Source organism: Nycticebus coucang, chromosome 20 (genome assembly GCF_027406575.1).
Source record: "Nycticebus coucang isolate mNycCou1 chromosome 20, mNycCou1.pri, whole genome shotgun sequence".
Classification (NCBI taxonomy): Eukaryota; Metazoa; Chordata; class Mammalia; order Primates; family Lorisidae; genus Nycticebus; species Nycticebus coucang.
Window position 1 is genome coordinate 17,430,124 of NC_069799.1, and position 25,592 is coordinate 17,455,715.

At 37.3% G+C, this 25,592-nt stretch overlaps 2 protein-coding genes and 1 pseudogene across 2 annotated transcripts in view; 2 read left to right on the top strand and 1 right to left on the bottom strand.

The window, feature by feature from the left end:
* LOC128573022 (olfactory receptor 1C1-like) overlaps nucleotides 1–16,016 on the top strand; it is a 48,320-nt gene extending 32,304 nt beyond the window's left edge. Inside the window, exon 2 of the mRNA XM_053573237.1 lies at nucleotides 15,953–16,016. Within this exon, the coding sequence (XP_053429212.1) occupies nucleotides 15,953–15,995 (43 nt within the window). The 3' untranslated portion in view covers nucleotides 15,996–16,016. The remainder of the gene's footprint in view (nucleotides 1–15,952) is intronic.
* On the bottom strand, nucleotides 12,447–13,367 carry LOC128573021 (olfactory receptor 14K1). The gene has a single exon (XM_053573236.1). It carries the CDS (start codon nucleotides 13,365–13,367, stop codon nucleotides 12,447–12,449), a length of 921 nt encoding a protein of 306 aa, XP_053429211.1.
* An 8,115-nt stretch (nucleotides 16,017–24,131) lies between the features above and the next one.
* On the top strand, nucleotides 24,132–25,054 carry LOC128572323 (olfactory receptor 6F1-like; annotated as a pseudogene).
* The last annotated feature ends 538 nt before the right edge of the window (nucleotides 25,055–25,592 follow it).

Genomic DNA, 25,592 nt, shown 5'->3' on the forward strand with positions numbered 1-25,592 from the left:
TCCCTTCTCTCCACATCCACGCCAGCATCTGCAGTTTTGAGATTTTGTGATTTGGGCCATTCTCACTGGGGTTAGATGATATCTCAGGGTTGTTTTGATTTGCATTTCTCTAATATATAGAGACGATGAACATTTTTTCATGTGTTTGTTAGCCATTCGTCTGTCATATTTAGAGAAGGTTCTATTCATGTCTCTTGCCCATTGATATATGGGATTGTTGGCTTTTTTCATGTGGATTAATTTGAGTTCTCTATAGATCCTAGTAATCAAGCTTTTGTCTGATTGAAAATATGCAAATATCCTTTCCCATTGTGGAGGTTGTCTCTTTGCTTTGGTGATTGTCTCCTTAGCTGTACAGAAGCTTTTCAGTTTAATGAAGTCCCATTTGTTTATTTTTGTTGTTGTTGCAATTGCCATGGCAGTCTTCTTCAGGAAGTCTTTCCCCAGGCCAATATCTTCCAGTGTTTTTCCTATGCTTTCTTGGAGGATTTTGATTGTTTCATGCCTTAAATTTAAGTTCTTTATCCATTTTGAATCAATTTTTGTGAGTGGGGAAAGGTGTGGGTCCAGTTTCAGTCTTTTACATGTAGACATCCAGTTCTCACAACACCATTTATTGAATAGGAAATCTTTCCCCCAAGGTATATTCTTGTTTGCTTTATTGAAGATTAGGTGGTTGTAAGATGTGAGTTTCATTTTTTGGTTTTCAATTTGATTCCAAGTGTCTATGTCTCTGTTTTTGTGCCAGTACCATGCTGTCTTGAGCACTATGGCTTTGTAGTACAGACTAAAATCTGGTATGCTGATGCCCCCAGCTTTATTTTTATTACTAAGAACTGCCTTAGATATACAGGGTTTTTTCCAGTTCCATACAAAACACAGAATCATTTTTTCCAAATCTTGAAAGTACAATGTTGGTATTTTTATAGGAATGGCATTGAATAGGTAGATTGCTTTGGGAAGTATAGACATTTTAACAATGTTGATTCTTCCCATCCATGAGCATGGTATGTTCTTCCATTTGTTAACATCCTCTGCTATTTCCTTTCTGAGGATTTCATAATTTTCTTTATAGAAGTCTTTCACCTCCTTTGTTAGGTATATTCCTAGGTATTTCATTTTCTTTGAAACTATGGTGAAGGGAGTTGTGTCCTTAATTAGCTTCTCATCTTGACTGTTATTGGTGTATACAAAGGCTACTGACTTGTGGACATTGATTTTATATCCTGAAACATTACTGTATTTTTTGATGACTTCTAGGAGTCTTGTGGTTGAGTCTTTGGGGTTCTCTAAGTATAAGATCATGTCATCAGCAAAGAGGGAGAGTTTGACCTCCTCTGCTCCCATTTGGATTCCCTTTATTTACTTGTCTTACACAATTGTATTGGCAAGAATTTCCACCACTATATTGAATAGTAAAGGTGACAGAGGACAACCTTGTCTAGTTCCAGTTCTAAGAGGAAAAGCTTTCAGTTTTACTCCATTCAGTAGAATACTAGCTGTGGGTTTGTCATAGATGGCTTCAATCAGCTTTGGAAATGTGCCACCTATACCTATACTCTTCAGTGTTCTAATTAGAAAAGGATGCTGGATTTTTATCAACTGCTTTTTCTGCATCTATTGAGAGGATCATGTGATCTTTATTTTTGCCTCTATTAATATGGTGGATAATGTTTATGGATTTGAGTATGTTAAACCAGCCTTGCATCCCTGGGATGAAGCCTACTTGATCATGACGAATGACTTTTTTGATGATACGCTGTAATCTACTGGCTAGGATTTTGTTGAGAATATTTGCATCTATATTCATGAGTGAAATTGGTCTGAAATTCTCTTTTTTCTTTGGGTCTTTTCCTGGTTTTGGTATCAGAGTAATGTTTGCTTCATAGAATGTGTTGGGGAGGATTCCTTCTTCCTCAATTTTTTGGAATAGTTTCCGCAGTACAGGTGTAAGCTGTTCCTTGAAGGTTTGACAGAATTCTGGTGTGAAGCCATCTGGACCAGGGCATTTTTTTGGTTGGAAGATTTTTTATTGTTTCTTTGATCTCAGTGCAGGAAATTGATCTGCCCAGGACCTCTATTTCTTCCTGGGTACGTCTAGGGAGAGGGTGTGATTCCAAATATTGATCCATTTCATTCACATTGTCAAATTTCTGGGCATAGAGTTTCTGGTAGTATTCAGAGATGATCTCCTGTATCGGTGTGGGATCAGTTGTTATTTTCCCTTTGTCATTTCTGAGAGGTTACTAGAGATGTTACTTTTCTATTCCTCGTTAGTCTGGCCAATGGTTTATCTATTTTATTTATTTTTTCAAAAAACCAACTCCTTGTTTCATTAATTCTCTGAATGATTCTTTTGTTTTCAATTTCATTGATCTCTGATTTGATTTTGGATATTTCTTTTATTCTACTGAGTTTAGGCTTAGATTGTTCTTCTTTTTCAATTCCATAAGATCTCTTGTGAGATTGTTCATGCGCTCTCTTTCTGTTTTTCGAATGTAGGCATCTAAAGCGATGAATTTTCCTCTCAAAACTGCTTTTGCAGTATCCCACAGGTTTTGGTAGCTTGTGTTTTCATTGTTGTTATGCTCAAGGAAGTTAATGATTTCCTGTTTTATTTCTTCCTGCACCCATCTGTTATTCAACAGAAGATTGTTTAATTTCCATGACGCTGTGTGGGGTCTAGCATTTTTCTTAGAGTTGAGTTCCACCTTTAGTGCCTTATGGTCTGAGAATATACAAGGTAAAATCTCAATTCTTTTGATTCTGTTGATATTTGTTTTGTGTCCCAGGATATGATCAATTTTGGAGAATGTTCTGTGGGGTGATGAGAAGAATGTATATTTGTTATCTTTGGGATGGAGTGTTCTACATGCGTCTATCAAGCACAGTTGTTCTAGGGTCTCATTTAAATCTCTTATATCCTTGTTTAATTTCTGTTTAGAGGATCTGTCCAGCTCTGTAAGAGGAGTGTTAAGGTCCCCTTTTATTATGGTATTATCAGATATCATATTGCTCAGACTGTGCAAGGTCTGTTTCAAGAATCTGGGAGCATTTAAATTGGGTGCATAGATATTTAGAATTGAAATGTCTTCTTGTTGTAGTTTTCCCTTGACCAATATAAAGTGACAATCTTTGTCTTTTTTGACTTTAGTTGCTTTAAATCCACATGTATCTGAAAATAAGATTGCAACTCCTCTTTTCTTCTGAATTCCATTTGCCTGAAAAATTGTCTTCCAACCCTGGACTTGGAGCTTTAATTTGTCTTTTGAAGCCAGGTGTGTTTCTTGCAGACAGCAAATGGATGGCTTGTGTTTTTTAATCCAGTCAACCAATCTATGTCTCTTCAGTGGGGAATTGAAGCCATTAACATTTATTGAGATAATTGATAAGTGTGGTAGTATTCTATTCGTCTTATTTGGTGAGAGTCCATTCCTTAGTTTTATCTTTTACATCAGTGTGGAGGTTTGGTTCTGTCCTTTAATTTCTGAGTTCTTACTTTGCTGCTGATCCATTGTGGTGGTCAGTGTGCAGAACAGGTTGAAGTATTTCCTGTAGAGCTGGTCTTGTTGTGGCGAATTTCCTCCAGGTTTTTATATCCATAAATGATTTGATTTCTCCGTCAATTTTGAAGCTTAGCTTAGCAGGGTACAGAATTCTGGGCTGAAAATTGTTCTGTTTGAGTAGATTAAAGGTAGATGACCATTGTCTTCTTGCTTGGAAAGTTTCATTAGAGAAATCTGCGGTCACTCTGATGGATTTGCCCCTGTAGGTCAACTGGCGCTTACTCCTGGCAGCTTGCAGAATCTTTCTTTTTTCTTGACTTTGGACAGGTTCATCACAATGTGTCTTGGAGAAGCTCGGTTAGAGTTGAGGCGACCTGGAGTCCGATAGCCCTCTGAAAGCAGTGTGTCAGAATCTTTGGTGATATTTGGGAAATTTTCTTTTATAATATTCTCTAGTATGGCTTCCATTCCTCTGGGGCATTCTTCTTCCCCTTCTGGAATTCCTATAACTCGTATGTTGGAACGCTTCATAAAGTCCCATAATTCTGACAGTGAACGTTCTGCTTTCTCTCTCTTCTTTTCTGCCTCTTTTACTATCTGAGTTATCTCAAAAACTTTGTCATCTACCTCTGAAATTCTTTCTTCTGCATGGTCTAACCTGTTGCTGATACTTTCCATTGCATCTTTAAGTTCCCTGATTGACTGTTTCATTTCCTTCAGCTCTGCTATATCCTTTTTATATTCTTCATATCGTTCATCTCTGATTTGATTCTGTTTTTTAATTTCCTTTTGGTTATTTTCCACTTTATTAGCAGTTTCCTTCATTGTTTCCATCATTTCTTTCATTGTTTTCAACATGTGTATTCTAAATTCCCTTTCTGTCATTCCTAACATTTCTGTATAGGTGGAATCCTCTGCAGTAGCTACCTCATGGTCCCTTGGTGGGGTTGTTCTGGACTGGTTCTTCATGTTGCCTGGAGTTTTCTGCTGATTCTTCCTCATGGGTGATTTCTTTTATCTGTTTCCTTGCCCTAATTTTCCTTTCACTTCCTCTTGCTCTTTAAGTTCTCATGCCTGTGGACTAAGGGTTACAGGACCAGAAGGGTGAGAAGGTTGAAGAGCAATAAAGGGGTGAAAGAAAGGAGGATCGAGTGATAGGAAAAAAAAAAGTAACTAGAGAAAGGAGAGGGGGTGGGTAAAAGGAATATTGACAAAAAGAAGAGAGGCACAGAAAGAGGGAGACAGAGCAATATAGGTGTACAGTAGGGAACTTTGATACAACCTTAAAAAAAAAAAACACCTTCTGAGGGTGCCCAGTTGGGTGGTTCCCTTGAGGTCAGCAGCTCTTTGCTAACCTGATCACACACAGTACCCCCACCTCCACAAAGTAGAGAGGAAAGACAAAAATGCTATAAATCAAACCAAAACAAGCAAACAGAAAACTTTACGGGATAAAATTGGCTGTAAAACCAAATAATAGCGGTAGAAACGCTAACAAAAAAGAAGTTCTAATTATTGAAATAGGCAGCAATGGGAAATTATAATTAAACTAGAAAAATTGAGAAAGAAAAAGTATCTGTATGGAAAAGGTTGAACTTAAAAAACAAAACAACAATCCACAACATCAAAATAAACAAAAAAAACAACCAAACCAAAATAAAATAAAATAAAATAAAAACACAACCAAAAAGAAAGCAGTATGTATATGTTATTGAATATTGTCTGGGCAACACGTGGTCTTCTGGGGTATGATATGTTAATCACAGTTCTGATACGACTGGAGGCTGCTAGTTTCTCAAACCCCAGCAGGTAGACACCCTAAATCTCTCTTCAGCCCACTTAAAAGGCACTTTGAACTTGTTCACTTACTGAGCAGAAGCTTTCTCAGGGAAGTGCTTGTCGCTGGAATCACTGCTGAAGTGGCTATCCACTTACCCTGTGTGCCAAAACTGGTCTTCCTCTGCCCCCGAGGGTTAGGGCTGCAAGGCGGCTCAGACCCCGCCCTTAGGCTACTTGGTCACTGGGTTACCAGCTCCCACCCAATTCTAGCTCTGTGACCCTGAGGGCAGAGCTTGTCAGGGCAGATAGCTCACAATGGCTGCCTGTGACCCAGAGCCAAACACTATTAGCTCCGTCTGGCTCAGCGGCTCAGACTGGGACCCTAGACAAAGGCCAAAATTCTCCGCACTCCCGCTCAGGCTCTCCCCAAGGCAGTTCAGCTGAGTGCCAAGTCCAAAGACACCAAAACATTTCACAGGTAAGGCCTTTCTGGTTTGCAGTCTCGCTGCTACTGAACTTACAGTTGCGGGTGGGTTTAGACGGATTGAACACACGCGACCACTTGCCAGTTTTCCACAGTTTTAGTCCTCCTCTTGGGGTCCAGAAGTCTCTCGCTGACTCCCTGTATCCTCTCAGGGGTGATGATAGGCATATCCCACCAGCCAGAGATTCCTGGAGTCCTATATCCCCAGACTCACGGTGCCCAGATGCAAGGAAGCTGTTACTCGGCTGCCATCTTGCTCCGCCTTCCTTCAATATATAATTTTAATGCAATTCCTATTAAAGGTCCATTGTCATACTTTAAAGATCTTGAAATAATAATACTTTGTTTCATATGGAATCAGAAAAAAACCTCGAATAGCCAAAGCATTACTGAGCAATAAAAACAAAGCAGGAGGAATCACGCTACCAGACCTGAGACTGTACTATAAATCCATAGTGATCAAAACAGCATGGTACTGGCACAAAAGGAGATAAGAAGATGTCTGGAACAGAATAGAGAACCAAGAGATGGATCCAGCTATTTACCATTAGTTGATCTTTGATTAGCCAGTTAAAAACATTCAGTGGGGAAAAGATTCCCTATTTAACAAATGGTGCTGGGTGAACTGGCTGGCAACCTGTAGAAGATATAAACTGGACCCACACCTTTCACCATTAGCTAAGATAGACTCTCACTGGATAAAAGATTTAAACTTAAGCCATGAAACTATAAAAATACTTGAAGAAAGTGCAGGGAAAACTCTTGAAGGAATCAGCCTGGGTGAATATTTTATGAGGAGGACTCCCCAGACAATTGAAGCAGTATCAAAAATACACTACTGGGACCTGATCAAACTAAAAAGCTTCTGCACAGCCAAGAACATAGTGAGTAAAGCAAGCAGACAGCCCTCAGAATGGGAGAAAATATTTGCAGGTTATACCTCTGATAAAGGTCTAATAACCAGAATCCACAGAGAACTCAAACATATTAACAAGAAAAGAACACGTGACCCCATCTCAGGGTGGGCAAGGGACTTGAAGAGAAACTTCTCTAAAGAAGACCGACAAAAGATCTACAAATACATGAAAAAAAGCTCATCATCCTTAATCATCAGAGACATGCAAAGCAAAACTACTCTGAGATATAACCTAATCCCAGTAAGAGTAGCCCACATAACATAATCCTAAAACGAGAAATGTTGGCGTGGATGTAGAGAAAAGGGCACACTTCTACACTGCTGGTGGGAATGCCCACTAATATGTTCCTTCTGGAAGGATGTTTGGAGAATACTTAGAATACTCCTCTAAAAATAGACCTGCCATTCCATCCTATAATTTCTTTACTAGGTTTATACCCAGAAGACGAAAAGTCACAATATAACAAAGACATCTGTACCAGAATATTTATTGTGGCCCAATCCATAATTGCTAAGTCATGGAAGAAGCCCAAGTGACCATCGACCCACGAATGGACTAGCAAATTGTGGTACATGTATACCATGGAATACTATGCAGCTTTAAAGAAAGATGGAGACTTTACCTCTTTTATGTTTACATGGATAGAGCTGGAACATATTCTTCTTAGCAAAGTATCTCAGGAATGGAAGAAAATTATTCAATGTACTCAGCCCTACTATGAATCTAAATTATAGCTTTCACATGAAGACTATATATAACCCAACTATAGCACAAGACTATGGGGAAAGGGCCAAGGAAGGGGAAGGGAGGGGGGAGGTTTTGGTGGAGGGAGGGTAATGGGTGGGGCCACATCTATGGTGTATCTTAGAATGGGTATAGGTGATTGCACTAATGTACACAGCTATGATTTAACAATAAAAAGAAAAGGAAAAAAAGATATATCTGTATGTGTGTGCAGAGGAGAGTGGTCAGCAAGACATGTTAAACTCATCAGCCATCTTTGCAATGTCTAAGTAACTGATCATAAGACTTTTATTCGTTGATATAAAATTATGCAGTAGATGAATAAATTTCAAAGTACTGTGCTATCTTTAAAAACAATATTGGATATGCCTGGTATATTGGTTACCATTACATTATTCTTTTCTGTTTCTTGTTCATCTTTGTGTTCTCATGAACTTTACCTTGTACACAGTTGCTGCCTTATCTGCCTTATTACTCTAAACTTGAGTTTTTGTTAAATAGGAGTTCAGCTCTGTGTGTGTGGAATACAGTTGTAAACTCTTTCAGTTTCCTCTTGTGTAATCATATTTTATTCAGATTAATACAGGGTTATATGTGATCACATTACAGTTTGGTTTTGGGAAGTTAAAATCTGAGTTGTAAGGCCAGGTGCACTGGCTCACACCTATAATCCTAGCACTCTGGTTGAGGCAGGTAGATCATTTGAACTCACAAGTTCAAGACCAGCCTGAGCAAGAGAGAGACCTCATCTCTTAAAAAAATAGCCAGGTGTTGTGGCAGGCACCTGTAGTCCCAGCTACTTGGGAGTCTGAGGCAAGAGAATCACTTGAGTCCAAGAATTTGAGGTTGCTGTAAGCTCTAATACCATAGCACTCTACGGGGGGCAAGAAATGAGACTCTGTCTCAAAAAAAAGAAAGAAAGAACAAAAGAAAAGGAAATCTGAAGGTATAGTACTGTCTTTCATTCATGAAGTGTGCACTATACCCATGCAAGGTAAAGAGTCATTTTTAAAGTATAATTAATACATTAAACTTCTTACTTAATAAAAATTTCTCATATGATGTCCAAAAATAAAATCCACTTCAATTCTAATTTCAAAATGTGATTATGCAAAAATAAGCATTAAGTACTGAGAACTTATAAACAACACTTGAAAAACTCTTCAAAAATAATAAAAAACAAGTTTAAGACAAACACTTCTACTATGACAGTATTTTACTAATATGGAAGATAATTACTAATTATCTAAATTATTATTTTCATTAATGAAATAATGTTTTTATAATTTATAAAATATAATAAAATACATTTGTTTTATAAAAGTAAAACAGGTTAAATATTTAATGTACTCTGACAGGGTAGATGACATTCTTAGTAATGTATCAACATTTCACTCTACTTGTCAGAGTATCAGGACACAAATAGACCCTTTACAAGTTTCCCAAATCAGATATTATATTGGTTGCATTATGACCAATGTACCATGATGCAATGAACCACTAACCGGGACCAAGGGTAACAGTAGAAAACTCAACAACAATAATAGTAATAAGAAGTAGCAAAAACAATAAACAATGACTTTAGATAGCAATATTATTGGTATAGTACTTGCCAAAGAAATAAGAAAATTCAATTATTTTTCATAAAATAATGATATTATTTGCATACTAATTTCTAGATGTCTAGAAATTTTCAAAAGCCAAACTATTGTGTAATGCAAGTTACCTAAAGTTTAAAAAAAATTATACCAACACAAAAATAGAGGAAGATGCATAATTTATGATACATGTAGAAACCAATTAATCTTAAAGACAGAAAAACCACAACTATAAAGAAACCCAAGAATATATTGGAAGAAAAGAACAAGATAATATTTCATCCTCCAGTGAAACTCATTTGATAATTCCATGGAATATAAAACGTATTTTTAAAATATGCCACTCTTAAAGCAATTAAATGTGTAAGCAACCTCTTAAATGCAAACAACTTTAGGATAGATATGGCTTTGATACATAAAACAGTAAAAGTACTTCTCGCTCCAACATGTGAGTGCTGAGTTGTGACAAATGTGATCTTTTTGACATCATGCCCACTCCCCCGCCCTCACTCTCTCACCTCATAATATCTGCCATGTGGAAAAAGGGAATGTCCCTCAAAATTCTACCAAACAAAATAATATTCTATCTCAGTGAATGAATTACAAAATATTTCAAGATTGACAAGCAGGATTCTCTTCACCAGACAGTGAATAGAGCATATTAGAGATGTTTTTCCATATTACAGTGAAACAAACAAGCAAACAAAAGAAAGACCCTGAAATACAGGAGTTTTAAGCCAACATGAAAAGATGAAATTTAAATGTTGAGTATCAGATTATGTAAGCACTATATAGAAATGGTGCAGAATGGGACCAATATTAAAACACATTAAAGCAGAAGCCCGCTTTAAAAATGCTCTATTGTTAACACTAAGTAGAAAAATATCATCTATTAAATATTTGATACCTTCTATTTTCCATGGATACCAATTTTTGTTTGCCAGCAGTGCAAAATTATTTAAATATGGGAAGAGTGTGGTCACATAAAATTGCTATATTTCCTGTGTATTACTTCAAACCAATCCTTCAGTGTCATTCAACCTGGACTACTGAATTGCACTTAATACACTACTCTGTATATGTACCATGACCACATCATGAGAAACCCTGATGGGCTCAGTGCCTGTAGCTCAGCGGCTAGGGCGCCAACCACATACACTGGAGCTGGCTGGTTCGAATCCAGCCTGAGCCTGCCAAACAATAACAACTATAACCAAAAAAATAGCCACGTGTGGTGGCTCATGCCCATAGTCCCAGCTACTTGGGAGGCTGAGGCAAGAGAATCACTTAAGCCCAAAAGTTTGAGGTTGCTGTGATCTGTGACACCATAGCACTCTACTGAGGGCGACATAGTGAAACTCTGTCTCAAAAAAAAAAAAAAAGAAAAGAAACAAACAAACAAAGAAAAAGAAACCCTGATGATGATGTCATTATAAATATGCTATTATTTAGGGTAAGTACATGCACCAAAGCAGCCAATTCTGGAACGTATGTAGAATAACAAGACATTCAAACATTGCTGCATGTGTATTTCTATGTATTTATGAAATGAAATGAAAGCATAACTCCACAAAAGCCTTGAGCCTAAGTATCCACAGCAGCTTTGCATATGAGACAAAAATGTGTCCATCAATATGAGAGCAGATAAACAGTGTTACATTCATACAATGAAAGGCATATGAGAAGTAAAGAACACAAAAATTGTTACAATGAAATATTCATATAATGGAAGGCATATGAGAAATAAAGAACACAAAAATTGTTACAGTGAAAGGCTTATCAGTAATAAAAACAATAAAAGAAAAGAAAAACAAAACAACAAAAATGAAACCAATGCTACAAACAGACTCTCAGAGATATAATAGAGTCAAAAGAAGGCAAAAAAAATTATTAGCTTATTAAGTAAGATATGCCTTATTTCCTTAAGTACTAAGTTTGACAATATCTCTGATATTTCACTTAGACATTTATTTTTTTTAATTTTCTTGTGAAAGTACATCCTCATTCTTTCAAACACATATTTTGGCTTGTGATTACCATTACAAATATTTAAAGCAATTTTTGTGAACCATGGACAAGACAAAACTTTGTACTTTTTTTAATTAATTAATTAATTAATTTTTATTTATTATTATTATTATTATTATTATTTTGAGACATAGTTTCACTCTGTCGCCCTCGGTAGAGTGCTATGGCATCATAGCTCACAGCAACCTCAAATTCCTGAGTTCAAGGAATTCTCCTGCTTTAGCCTCTCAAATGTCTGGCACTATAGGCATGAGCCACCATGCCTGGATAGTTTTTTTCAGTACGGACAGGTCTCGCTCTTGCTCAGGCTGGTCTTGAATTCCTGACCTTGAGTAATATACCCTCCTTGGCTTCCCAAAGTGCTAAGATTACAGGCATGAGTCACCAATCCCGGACTTGTGCTTTGTTTTTTTTTTTGTTTTTTTTTTTAATATGACTTCCATCATAGAATCAATACAGCACAGAGAGCTTGAAATATCAACAAGTGTTTGGGAAGGATGTGGCTAATGAACATACATTACATCAATGGTTTGAGAAGTTCTATTCTGGTGATTTTACTCTTGCAAATAAACCACATGGGTGACTTGAGATTAAGATGGATTGTGATGAGCTGAAATCTGCAGTAAAAACCAATCCATCTCAAATAGTGCCTTTAACCATGTAATGTACAATCTGCCCATTTTTTGCTTCAATGTTGAATATATGTATTGATTACACACGCATACATACCTTACCATGAAGTGAACACTTTAGAATCAAATCTGACATGTTAAAATGTTTATTTAAAAGACCCCACCAGTGGCTAATTAAATCAAATATCAGTAGTCACTTATCTGCTTATTCAAAGAAAATGTGCTCCTATTATCTATGGGCTATAAGCATTTATTAGTTAAATAAGTGAAAAGTGGTAAAATTAAGTACACTTTTTAAAACTACAAATTAAGTTAAAATTACAAATTTCTGCATATGGTGAAAATCAAGCTGTAAATAAAACTGAATCAACAAAACTTTAGAAATACCATGCAAAATCCAGGACAAAAAAGCATTAAACAAATAAAGAAAATGCCAAAAAAGATGGAAGCTTTTAGAGGAATGAGAATCTCAGACAAATCTCATGTATATGGAGCTTCAGAAAAAAAGTAAAAATCATCAAAGTCATGATAGCAAAAATGTTCATAATTTCTACACCAGGGAGAGACATAAAGCAAAGTAATGTAGGGAAAGACTTACTTTCTATTAAAACTAACTATCTGAGTTTCACTTAGAAGACTATATGATATATTGATTTCTTAAAAAAAATAATTTCAAACAGCTAGTTAGTGGCAGAACAAAAAAGAAGATGTTAATCCCCAGCTTCAGCATTAGTCATTTTTTTGCCATTCCACTTCTTCTAACATCCCACAAAGACTTTACCTACGGCTGATTTAATGTCCTTATTCCTCAGACAGTAGATAATAGGATTCAAGGCTGAGGGTACAACAGAATAGAACACAGATATGAGCAAGTCTAGAATAGAGCTCACATCAGAGTCTGGCTTTAAATAAGCAACGGCACCTGTAACAAGAAACATGCTCACAACAATGAGGTGAGGCAGGCAGGTGGAAAAGGCTTTGGATCGGCCCTGACCAGATGGGATCTTTAACACAGTGAAGAAAATATAGACATAGGAGACTACAATGCATATTAGACAAGAAAATGCATAACAGACCCCAATGGCCACACTGACACTAATGGTGGCATGCTCTTTAGAACAAGTGAGCTTTAGTAGGGCAGGAACATCACAGAAGAACTGATGTATATTATTGGAGCCACAAAAATTCAGAGAGAATGTACCAACTGAGTACAATATTCCCAAGACCCCTCCGTTGAACCAGGACATAGCCATCAACTGGACACAGGACCCTCTGCTCATGACAGCTTCATAGTGCAGAGGACAACAGATAGCAACATAGCGGTCATAGGACATTGCAGTAAGGATGCCAATCTCTGACCCAGCCAAGAGTACCACCACAAAGAGCTGAAACACACACCCCAGGAAAGAGATGGAATCAGTGATGGAGATGGAGTTGAGAATGGATTTGGGGACTGTGGCAGAAATGAGACACATATCTAAGAAGGACAAATGCTTGAGGAAAAAGTACATTGGGGTATGGAGGTGTTGGTCAAAAATTATGAGGATGATGATGATTAAATTCTCTGACATGGCCACTATGTAGATGAGAGAGAAGAGAACAGCATGCATCCTGGACAGCATCCAATTCTCAGCAAATCTCATTAGCAAGAATCCCATTATTAGTGTCTGATTCATCATATTTTATAATCATAAGCCACCTATGAGTAAAGAAAAATAAATATTATATTAGGATAACTTACAAATTATCATTTGTTTCTTCATTTTTTGAGACATGTAGTTTAACATAATGGGCTAGACAGAAAGTTTAAAAATGCCAATATATTTATTTTCTATGTGGACTGTAAAACAGCTCTGGGTATAACATCCCATTATGACTGGACTTACAGTTATTGTTAAAGAATAAGAGAACTCTACATCTCTCCCTAATTACCTGAAATTATTTTTTAACAGCTTTATTTTAATTGGGAATCACAGGACTATCTATGTAATTATAATTATAAATTCATATTTACATATAAATATTATCCTAGATGATATAACTTTTGTGTTAATTAGAAGTCATAGATGAAATTTCTGCTTGCTGCATACTATAGTATTTAAAACAGTCATTATTATGAGGTGATACTGTAATTGATTATCCCATTCCCATTGAAGGGCATTAACATTACTTGCCCATTTATTCATAAAAATTTCAATTCTTTGGCAAAAATGACAGTATTATTTTTTATTCCTTTAGTGACGATACGTAGCCTAGCACAAAAAGTTAGAAGGCTACTCAAGTTAATTTGGCAAATTGATTTTCAAATACATAGTGTCATCTGTCATGAAGAGCTAAGCTTGAGACTAAGCCAGATGACCAAGGCACTATTTTAGGAATAATGTAATTAACATTAGAGATATCTATGCATCTCACTAATGTGGCCCCTTATGTCAAAGACACCTGGGGCTTATCATCTGAGATCACTTAATTTTCCCAGAGTGAGGAGATCTTTGTCCATATTTTTCCTCCTTAGATCATTCTTGTCTTTAGATGCTTCTATTGTTTTTACTTTAGCACCACTTCAGTGATATTTTTTCACTTTTCCATGAGGCTCTTTTCTTCCCCAAGGTTAGACACTTTTTCTGCAAACACCCTAATATCAAAAACCTTAGCTTTCATATGTGAAAGCCATTCTCTGATACACAGAGATGTAGTCATGAACTACCTACAAATATTATGAGGATTTTTTTTCTGCCTCTGGAAGCTTTCTCAACTGACCTTTCATTGTTCTCATATTTCTGAGAATTCCCTCACCATTAGCCCATCGCTGCTATGTCAGTGGTGATTTTCCCATTCATGGTGTTTCCACACCATCCCACTATGCCAGAGTTTCTTTTGAAAACAAAAGGCAGTGGGAATTCAAGATCACCATTCTAGTTATATTCATCTACCTGTGAACAGTTTCTCATTCAGTTTAAGCTTAGCATCTTAACAATCTGAATACTCCAGATCCAACAGTGTTTGTACAACTGAAACAAGAGTAGTGTTTATTCATTCTCCATGTGGTAGGAAGTCAGATTTTAAAGGGTCTTCTGTCCCTACTTTGATGTTCCTACTCTCCACCTGAAAAAATAGGCTGTCTTTACATCATTTCTTTATGTGGTTTCTGCACCCTTCAACACAGTGGTTTTTCAACTTTTGACAAGTTCCAGTTTATCTTTTACTAAATGGTAATTCAAAGAGGTAGAAACTGAGATATATGTGTATGATCTGACAAGTGCAGTTTCCTGCTCACAATCTAGGCATAATTTTTATTACCAAAACTAATATTTGTATTAACATCCAAATGCCAGGGTGGCACCTGTGGCTCAGCGAGTAGGGCACTGGCCCCATATACTGAGGGTGGTGGGTTCTAACCCAGCCCCAGCCAAACTGCAACAAAAAAGAAAAAACAAAACAAACAAACAAAAAAATCCAAATGCCATCCCTACTGCTTTAATAGGCAAACAAACATTAACATTTTTATTAAAATCTTTCGATATTCAATGTTATGTTTCTATTTTAAGTAGACCATGTCAACAAAACAAAAAATGCTAATACTTTCTATCTTCATCTAATAGGAAAAAATGGTTTGAAGCCACCTAATTCTAAATAATTAGTGTGTTTACAGGAATACAGTCATATTTTATTGTTAAAAATGTGTACATAAAATCAAATAATTTAGAATATTTAACAGGGAACATGAAAGTTGCTTTCATTTCCATAGACTTTAGACAAGATCTCTATCAAGACCACTTAAAAAAATAAGGCCCTAAAAGTTTTAACACTCTGACTCCATATTTGTTTATAAGGGTGAGGAATTAATAGCATAAAATTGAACAGATTCAGAGGAAAGAGCAACTAATGAAATGGGCACTAAATTTATTTCATTTTTAATTAAAAGCAGAGGGGAATAACATTTAAAAAAGAGGACCATTGGGAATGAAAATGTCAACTGAAAATATAATGTACTTTTAGAAGGTTAAAAATTGAGAAACTGATGATAAAGAATCAACAGGGACATGTAGGGCTCCTCTCAATCTACACATGCACAGGCACACATACACACACACACTCTCCAAACTACTCTGCAGAAGGTGTGCTTTGTGTATTTGTCTAGAGTGTCATAGTCACTAGGTCCAGAATAAAAAATGGTCCTCATTATTCCCTGTGTAGTGATAGATGTTTGCATAATTTTTGTATAACATAGTTATTTTCTAAGAATAACTTCTATTTCCAACAGCATAGCAGTGAAGACACGTGTAACTTTTATGACATATGGCTGACCTGGAGAAGCTCAACAAAAACCATTCTCTGATACACAGAGCTCTAGTCACGTACTAGATGAGAGAAGAAAAGTGAGGGTAAGATTTTTAAAAAGATACCAAAGGAATCATAAGACAGAAGATAATCAAAAGATGTGCTTGCAGAGGCTGAGAGAGAGAGTTCACATAAAAGGAGATGAGAAACATCAGGATTATCCTAAAGTGACTAAGTAAATGATCTTAACTCTTTGGTATAATAGCATTCCTGAATTATAGGGGAGAAAACTGAATAGAGTAGCAGGATAAAAAACTGGACCAAATGTGATTTAGAGACAATTAAATATATTAATATATTTTTCCCTATGCTTACAAGCAAAGCCTTGGGTAAATATGGAGATATTTATTCTGAGCAGTGGAGCATACAATTATATATATTAAGCATGAAAGATACCATTTAATAAACTAAAACATACAGGTAGAAATGAAGTGTTAAGAGAAAGAAGAAAGAGGTGAGTTGGGGGAAAGACAGAAAAGAGAGAAAGAGGAGAATGAAGACAGATGTAGAGCAGCATATTATTTTGGGAGAATGAAGAAAGTGGGAACAAGGTACCTTGTCAAGGATAGTAGATTTGATAGGAAAAAAGAGCAATTTTTCATCTGGTACAGATTATAGCTGTTCATTTCAATATTCTCTCTCTGCCACTCTCTGTCTCTCTTTCTCTGTCTCTGTCTCTTTCTCTCCCTATACATACACACCCCTACCAAGAAGATAAACAAGAATGGACAAGTTTTTCCAGTCTTTAAATATCAAAGAACCCAACCACTTCTGTACAGGTGATTTTCTGAGGAGTAAATTAGCAAGTGATTAAAACTGAAAAGTCATAAGTGAATGAAAATTTCATGCTGTGTTCAGGTGTGTTTGTTGGAGAAAAGACAGCACCAGCTTTAGCTTTAGAGCAACAATGGGGAGCCTGACTCATAACTCAACATGAGCAACAGATCACATACCTCAGACTTAAGAGCTCCTCTGTTTCACCTGTTGGGGAGAATAAAACTTGAAGCAGTGTCTACATACCTGGAGAGCTAATTCCAAACCAGCAAACCACCTATCATGGATCCTGTTCATCAACCTGTGTGCTTTAAGGATGATTAGGATAGATCAGACAGTGAGTAAGTGTCCTCTTTAGTTCCTCCCACAACAATGTTTGACTTTAATACTGGAATTCTATCCCTGCAAGTTTATTTTTAACTTGTATTTAATTTTATTTTGTATAATTACATATGAAATAAAAGCATGGTAAGAACTCAGTGTACTTTGCTTTATAGATAACATTGATAACAATAAAGTTATGTCCCATTATATGATATATTTTTGGGTCCAGAGCTGTTCTACACATTAAATAAAAATATGCAAGGTATGTCACAATAGACTTCTAAGCCTGGTGAAATATTTATAATGCATGAAACAGCCCTAAAATCAAGGGATGTCTAAGGAGACTGTGATAGTTGGGTAGGGTCAGGTTTATATATTTTTCTATTATTTCTATAGTATATTAAAAACAAATTCTGTCACTGTGGGTAGGAATGAGAAGGTCAGGGTGGCAAGAGGGGGAGAAGGAGAGATTAGAGGACAGAGGAAGAGAAAAAGGAGGAGGAGAGGAGAGGGGAAAGGAGAGGACTGTTGCTCATCTGGAGTCTACAGCTCCTGAAATACCTTTATCAAGCAGAGTCAATAAGAACATTTATAGAAAAAGATTGATGAGAATGTTTTCATAAAGAGATCTGGATTTCAAGAAAGTAAAAACGAAATGTCTAAGTGATTCGGTACATATTTCTTTTCACAGCTTTTGTTAAGAAAGCAAGCTATTGTTTTCAAGTCATGAGGTGAGCTAGTGAACCCTGCAGGTGTTTTCCTATATGCTCACTGGTTCCTTTCTCAAGCCCCACCCCACCCCCCATTAAAACTTATGATGATTTTGATTGAGCACCTTTGAGCACCTCTGTCCTCTAGGCATCAGTATTTGTTTCTTTTGGTAGTTTTCAACTTCTAGAGAAAACAAGAGGTGTGACTGATGTCCTATGTCTGAAGTAATTCTTTCTTCAAGAAGGGGGTGAATGTTTTCAAGAAGTTACAAATGGATCTTCATAGACTACATGGTTTTTTCCCAGGTTGCACTTTTAGTGGTACCAAAATTTATCTCTTAGAGTCTAAAGCCTAGGAGACTCCACCCTTAAGTCCCATCTCAGATCTGTGACCTGATGTCACTGACCTTTCCTCCAGTGAGACAAAAGAGGAGATCTCACTGGATCTCATTAGAATACATTCTCCATCAACCCATTAATTATTTACTGTATGTATGTGACTATCCTAAGTATTTCTTTGCTTCTAAAGCACGTAGCAACTTAAATTCAAGTCTGCATCCACATAATCTTTAAATTGAAGCTAACACTCTCGCTTCAGCTTCAGGTGAGAGAGACACTAAGTAAGATACACAGTCCTCTGACTTTGGGGTCTGAATATGAATTTTGTTTAAGTCCTTGAGCCATCATACTTTCTTTTATTCTCTCTGGATTTAAGCCAACCTCCAGTGAAGACAATGTCCCTTCAGATTCTCACCAGTGCTCAGAGGTGTCTGAGTAGAAAATTTCTTCCCCCATATATTTAATTTCCAACACCTGCCACACTCTCAAGTCTCAGATACCCTCATGAGCACGTTAAGAGTGAAGGCTTCTCTTGGAAGTGGTATCATAACGAAATTCAGCAGGGAATAAGAGTTGGAATAAGGTGAGGTTTATTTGCAGAGTCTGATCTCGTATTATTTTCTTTATATCCTAGGACAGACATAAATTTCTACTCTTTTGCTCCATGGTTTTGCCTCTTTGTGTATCCTGAACAACACCCCCCCATGTTGCCTGTATCTTCTTTCTATCAATTAGCAACCTCCCACTGATGTTCATCATGGAGTTGATGTTTAAAGTATATCTTCACTCTTATCATTTTATGGGGAAAAGAAATGCTTCAGGTATTTTTGTGAGAGGCATGTGACATTCAGCCTGACAGACCATCATCATATAAATTTTTGAGTTAGCTCATCGATTTCAAAAAATACTTGCAGGGATGTTGACTGGAATTGGATCTAGGTCAATATATGGAACGTTATCATTACAATATTGAATATTTTAAGCTATGAAGATGGCATATTTCTCCATGTTAAGCCTTTCAAACATTCCCTTTGCAAATATTTATAGTTTCAGTATATAAGCCTTGGGTATATTTTGCTAAATTCATCACTAAACATTTAATATTTTTGCTCCATTTCTGTATTAGGTTCTTCATCCTGCAATAACAAAATACTACAGACTGAACAGCATAAATAACAGAAACTTATTTTCTCACAATCTGGACACTACGGATATGAAATCAAAATGTCATCAGGGTTAATCTCCTGTGTCCTCTTCTTGACCTGCAGATGGCCATGCTCTTGCTGCCTCTTCACATGTCCATTCCTCTGTATAGACATGCCCATTGGTTGGCCATGAATGATACAGATGTTAGAACATATTCACTTTAAGAAATTTGTAAAATCGTTATTTAGCATTAATTGCCAAGGTGCATCTTTTTGTATTTCTTATTGTTCTGCTTCACCTATCAGTGAGATAATTTTTTCTTCACTAGGATAATTAATTCATAATGTAGTTATCTTTACTACCATAGAGGAGGGGGGAAGAAACCTCTTTCTTCTAAGACAGACTAACTCAGGAATGGAAAAAAAATATCCAATGTACTCAGTGCTACTGTGAAACCAATTTATAATCACTCACACTTGCATATGAAAAATGAAACACAACTATAGCCTAGGATGAAGGAGGGAAGGGAAGAGAGAGAGGAAAGAAGGGGGTGGGTCAATAGAAGGAGAGTTAGTAGGGAGACCACATCTATGGAGCATATTGCAAGTATAAGTTGGATCTATCAGGTATAGAACACAAATGCCTTAATGCTGTAATTGGGTAAATGAGGTGAAGGCTATTTTGATTAGTAGGATGTAAGCACTCCAATTTGTACAAATAATCAACACATTGAATCCCATAATGGCATAAATGTATTCATGATCTATGTACAAATGACTTAATAAAAATAATAAGACAGATTAACAAGAGAAAAACAAACAGAAGTTTATTAGCAAGGGCATCACACATATACATGGGAAAACTTAAGGATAAGTAACTCAAGGGATGGTTGGAACTTGGGCTTATGCAATATTTTGACCAAAAAAAAAAAAAAGAAAAATTGATTTTGAGCTCACAGGAGTGGCAGATTGTGGGAAGACAAATATCTGTATGTAGGTAAACTAATGGAAGATAAAAGTTACTTTAGCAAAGTTTGTTACGTAGATTCTTTTGGTACCTTCTCTGGGCTGATTAAGAATCATTCCGTCTTTCCTGGTAGAGAGGTAGGGTCAGAGAGTTTTTCTGTGTCTACATTTTCTTCCCCAGTTGCCTTCAGTTCAAAATAATCTTTCTGCCAGAGGAGCATATTTTGGGGTGGTATACTCTGAACCCCTAAATATCCAACCAAGCAAATCATTAGAAAGTCATGTCATCTTCCTTACCTTCATATTCTCTATTTTAAAAAATTTAAAGGTGCTAGATCTTCGCTCTCAGAATGCAGAATCACAGACCTCACCCTGGGAGAATAAATCAGAATCTGCATTTTGAAAGTACTCTCAGGTGATTCATGTGCCCTTTAGAGCTTGAGAAGCACTTCTTAGAAACTCCCTTTGCCACAAATAATGACACCAAATATAAGTACCCATTTACTTTGTAAACCCAAGTGCTTGTTGTCACTTGATGCAAGTAATATTAAGTTTACGGGGGAATTGATACTTGGTGTTGGAGAGTCTAAGAGTGTGATATGTGAGATGGAGAGGGAATTTCCATAAGAAAATTTCTAGAGTGAAGCCACTAAAGGCCTCAATGTCTTTGTTCAAATATCTATATCCCAAATGAATGTTCTAGTCACTTGCATGTCTGACAGTAATTGCTTCCCAATTGATCTTCTAATTCATATGCTATGCCCTCAAAAATAGTGTTTAGAAATAAAATATGAGAATTAAAAAAAAATTTCAAAGTGATTTTCTGTTGTTAGCCTTCTTTCGGTGTACTCTCAAACAAACATTAGGATTTCCTAGATGCTGGAAGCCATTGCCTTAATGTTCATTGTTCAGTATGAAAATGAATATTTTTGGAGACTAAGCCGCAGGGCAGCCAGTCCAGAACAGAGAAAGAGATAACATCAAGATGCCCAAGAGTGAGGAAACTGTACTCCAAAATTATCCCAATGAAGCAAAGTGTGGAGCCTATAATTCTGAAACATCAGGGAAGAACCAGGAAGAGGAAGACTTCTGTTTAAATAACTACTCTCCTTGTCTAATAGAAACAATTAATGAAGTTTCCAGGATGTGCATTGCTCATGAAATCATAGTAAACCAAGATTTCTACATAGAAGAGAATGTTTTATCTCCAAACAGTCTGGAAGACAGGTTCATGGAGACATTGTACAATGTTTTTTGGGACGATCTAAGAGAACAATTCTTGAGTAATTCTCTCAAATTTACTTGTGCTCTTGAACTTACGACAGAAGTTAAGGAGGTTTTGCTATCACTGCTATTACCATGCCACATCGGCATAAAAAATGAGATTAAAGAAGTTCTGAACATGGATCTCCTCAAACAAGAAGCAGAACATGGAGCCCTAGATGTCTCTCGTCTCTCTAACTACATTCTTAGTTGGTTGACCCTGCTATGTGCACCAGTTCAAGATGAAGCAGTAAAGAAACTACAGAGCATAACAGATCCAGTACAGTTACTGAAGGACATCTTCCATGTTCTGGGCCTAATGAAAATGGACATGGCAAACTATACCATCCAGAACATTTGACCCTATTTGCAGGAATATTCCATCCAGTATGAAAGAGCTAAATTCCAGGAACTCCTTGACAAATGACCCAATCTCCTTGATTACACCAAGAAATGGCTAACCAAAGCAGCCACAGACCTCATTATACCATGTCTGAATTCTCCTGACATGCCCAGCTTCTCCAGCATGGCCTGTTCATCTCCAAACAGGGCAGCGAAGAATTCAGATCCTCCCAATTGCATAATGGTGCTATACCAGGGCTACCTGAATCTCCTCCTCTGGGATCCTGAAAATGAAGAATTCCTTGAGACTCTGCTGATGGACAGAATCCGGGTCCAGGAAATGGGATCCCATTTGTGCCACTTGACTATATTGGCCTCAGTCTTACTAGTGGCTAGAAGTTTCTCTGGTTCAATTTTATTCAACTCACCTGGATTTGTGTATAAACTGAAATGCATAACCAAGGCTGTGACTGAGGAATTTAACTCCAAGCCTGAAGAAGCTATGTTGAATGTGAGTGACCAGGTGTCTCAGGAAATTCACTGTGGCCTCAAGGACCTGGGCTTTACTGCCCTAAGCAGTGAAAACACAGTATGTCTTATAGGATGACTCCAGAACATCACCAAGAAAGAAAACCATGTTTGTAGTATCACTGATCAGTGCCTCCTTTTGTTTCTCAAATGCTGTTTGGTTCGTGGCATGCAGGAGTCTCTGCTACACTTCCCTGAAGGCCTTAATCACATAGAAGGAGAGTTGACAGTACTAGGCCGGAAGTTTGTCAAGCTGATGCATCATAATCAGCAGATATTTGGCCCACACTATGCTAAGATCCTAAAAAATGTCGATACTCTAGCTCAAGCACAGGAAACAAAAGTGGAACTATCTCATAGTGCTGGACTCCAGCCATGGCAACAGGGACCCAGGAGAGAGGGCTCAGCATGTTCCTGGGATGATATCACCTGTGGCCAGCAGAGAAGCCAGCCATCTTCCTCACTACAGCTGGGATACAGGGCTGCAGGGGTCAAGCATGTAAACACCAACTGACCCAACCCCCTTCATTAATAAACTTCTGAGCTGCAAGAAGAAAAAAAAAAGAAAATGCATATTTTGGGTGAAGAGAAATTATCATATTAATAAGTGTAAATATGAAATGATCAAGACAAAAATCATTTTGAAACTATCTTTTTAAAAGTCTCTTTGAATATTATTTTTGAAGAAAAATCTTATAAATTAAAAGATCAATTTAGAAGCTGTAATCATCAGACATGAATGTGACTAGAATCTAGGTTTGAGAGGCCAATTCCTAAACACAGACAGAATCACATACTATCATTCAAGAGCCACACAGGGTCTACTTAAGACACAGTGAATTGAGTCAACATGAAATGGTCAATCCTTTGTGAGTTTAGATGTAATCTATGACTGATCTGGGGCATGGATCAGAATGAGATGATGAAGGCAGACAGGCTGCATTTGAATTCTGGAGCTTAAGGGTAACAGTGGAATCTTTGCAAAACCACTAAAAATTCTTTGCACATTAGTTTCCTAAACTGTTGATTGGTTATAATAAATGTCTTGTAGCTGGGCCTTGTGGCGGGCTCCTATAGTTCCAGCTACTCAGGAGACTGAGGCAAGAGACTTGCCTAAGCCCAGGAGTTGGAGGTTGCTGTGAGCTGTGACGCCACGGCACTCTACCAAGGGCAATAAAGTGAGACTCTATCTCTAAAAATATATATATAAATAATAATAATAATAATAAATGTCTTGTTTCATTAAAATAACTCCATAAGGGCGGCGCCTGTGGCTCAGCGGGTAGGGCGCAGGCACCATATGCCGAGGGTGGCGGGTTCCAACCCAGCCCTGGCCAAACTGCAACAAAAAAATAGCCGGGCATTGTGGCGGGTGCCTGTAGTCCCAGCTACTTGGGAGGCTGAGTCAAGAGAATCGCCTAAGCCCAAGGATTTGGAGGTTGCTGTGAGACGTGTGATGCCACGGCACTCTACTGAGGGCAATAAGGTGAGACTCTGTCTCTACAAAAAAAAATAAAATAAAATAACTCCATAAACTATGCCTAGCTTCAAGCGCAGAATAGCCACTCAATAAATGTTAGGCCATTTCTGAACATATGCATTCAGTTGTTGATGTTTTTTTTATGACTCCATGTCTTTTTAATCATTATAGGTTTGTGTGACTGAGTCAAGGGCTCAGTGTGGGACCTCTGCTTCCTAGCTGCAGTCTGCAATGGACACAGACAATAAAATTCTGCCCCAGGACTTTATCCTGCTGGGCTTTTCTGGGTCCCAGGCCCTTTAGCTCTCTTGTTTCATGCTTTTTCTGGTAATGTACATCCTCACAGTTGGTGGTAACATGGCTATTTTTGATGGTGGTGAGTACCTGTCACCAGTTACATACCCCCATGTACTTCTTTCTGAGCAACCTCTCTCTCCTGGAGATTGGTATACCACAGCTTCAGTCCCCAAAGCCCTGGCCATCCTGTTGGGGCGAAATCAGACCATATAATTTATAAGTGTCTTTTGCAGATGTACCGTGTTTTCTCATTAGGCTGCACAGAGTACTTCCTCCTGGCAGCCATGGCTCATGACCACTATTTTGCCTTCTGCTATCCTCTACACTATGCAACCATCAGGAGCAGCCTGGTCACAGTGCAGCTTGCCTTAGGCTCCTGGGTCTGTGATTTCCTGGCCATTGCGTTGCCAACAGCCCTCATCAGTGGCCTATCCTTCTGTGGCCCCCATGCCATCAACCACTTCTTCTGTGTCATTGCACCCTGGATCACCCTGGCCTGCACCAGCATACAGGCAATAAAGCTCGTGGCCTTTGTGATAGCTTTTGTGGTCATCCTGAGTTCATGCCTCATCAGCCTGGTCTCCTACATCATGTCATCAGCACCATTCTCAGGATCCCATCTGCCAGTGGCCAAAGCAAAGCCTTCTCTACATGATCCTCTCATCTCATTGTGGTGCTCATCTTGTAGGTCCACAATTTTCCTTCATGCCTGTACCTCCATCAAAGATGCCTTGGATCTGACCAAAGCTGTCCACGTCCTGAACACTGTGGTGACTCCAGTTCTAAACCCTTTCATCTATTCACTCTGTAACAAGGAAGTGGAAGAAATTCTGTTAAAGAAATGGAAGAGAAAATAAATCCCCTTCAACATACTAGATGTCTTGTTAGTGATCTCCATATATATATAGAGGGTCCAACTAAGAATATGGAGGAACAGGGCAAATCCTTTTTGATACAGACAGAAAGAGAGAAAAATGAAAACCAAAACACAAACAAGATGAAAAACTGAGTATAGAAGTGAAAGCTATGTTTATAAGTTTGATGTAAGCACTTCAAATTGTATAAAAAATCAACACACTGTACCCCACAAATGCATAAATGTATTCATTATCTATGTGTATATGACTTAATAAAAGGAAAAAAAGAAAAACTGAGTATATTTACTTTACATTTTTATATGATAGAAATGAGAACTTTTGTCTAAGCAAAATGGATTTTTGTAAGCAAAAACAAAATGTGCATTGATTAGGTTTTCTCTTGACTTTGTTTTATAAAATTAGGTGTATATATACAGTGAGAACAGTACCTTCACAAATAAACTCTAAATTATTTTTTGTATAAGTTTTTTTTAAATGCCAAAGTGAAAAATTTTGGGAACTATAATTGTGAAACATG

Coding starts and splice junctions, on each gene's coding strand:
- LOC128573021 (XM_053573236.1), bottom strand. CDS start 13,367: ATGATGAATCAGACACTAATAATGGGATTCTTGCTAATGAGATTTGCT.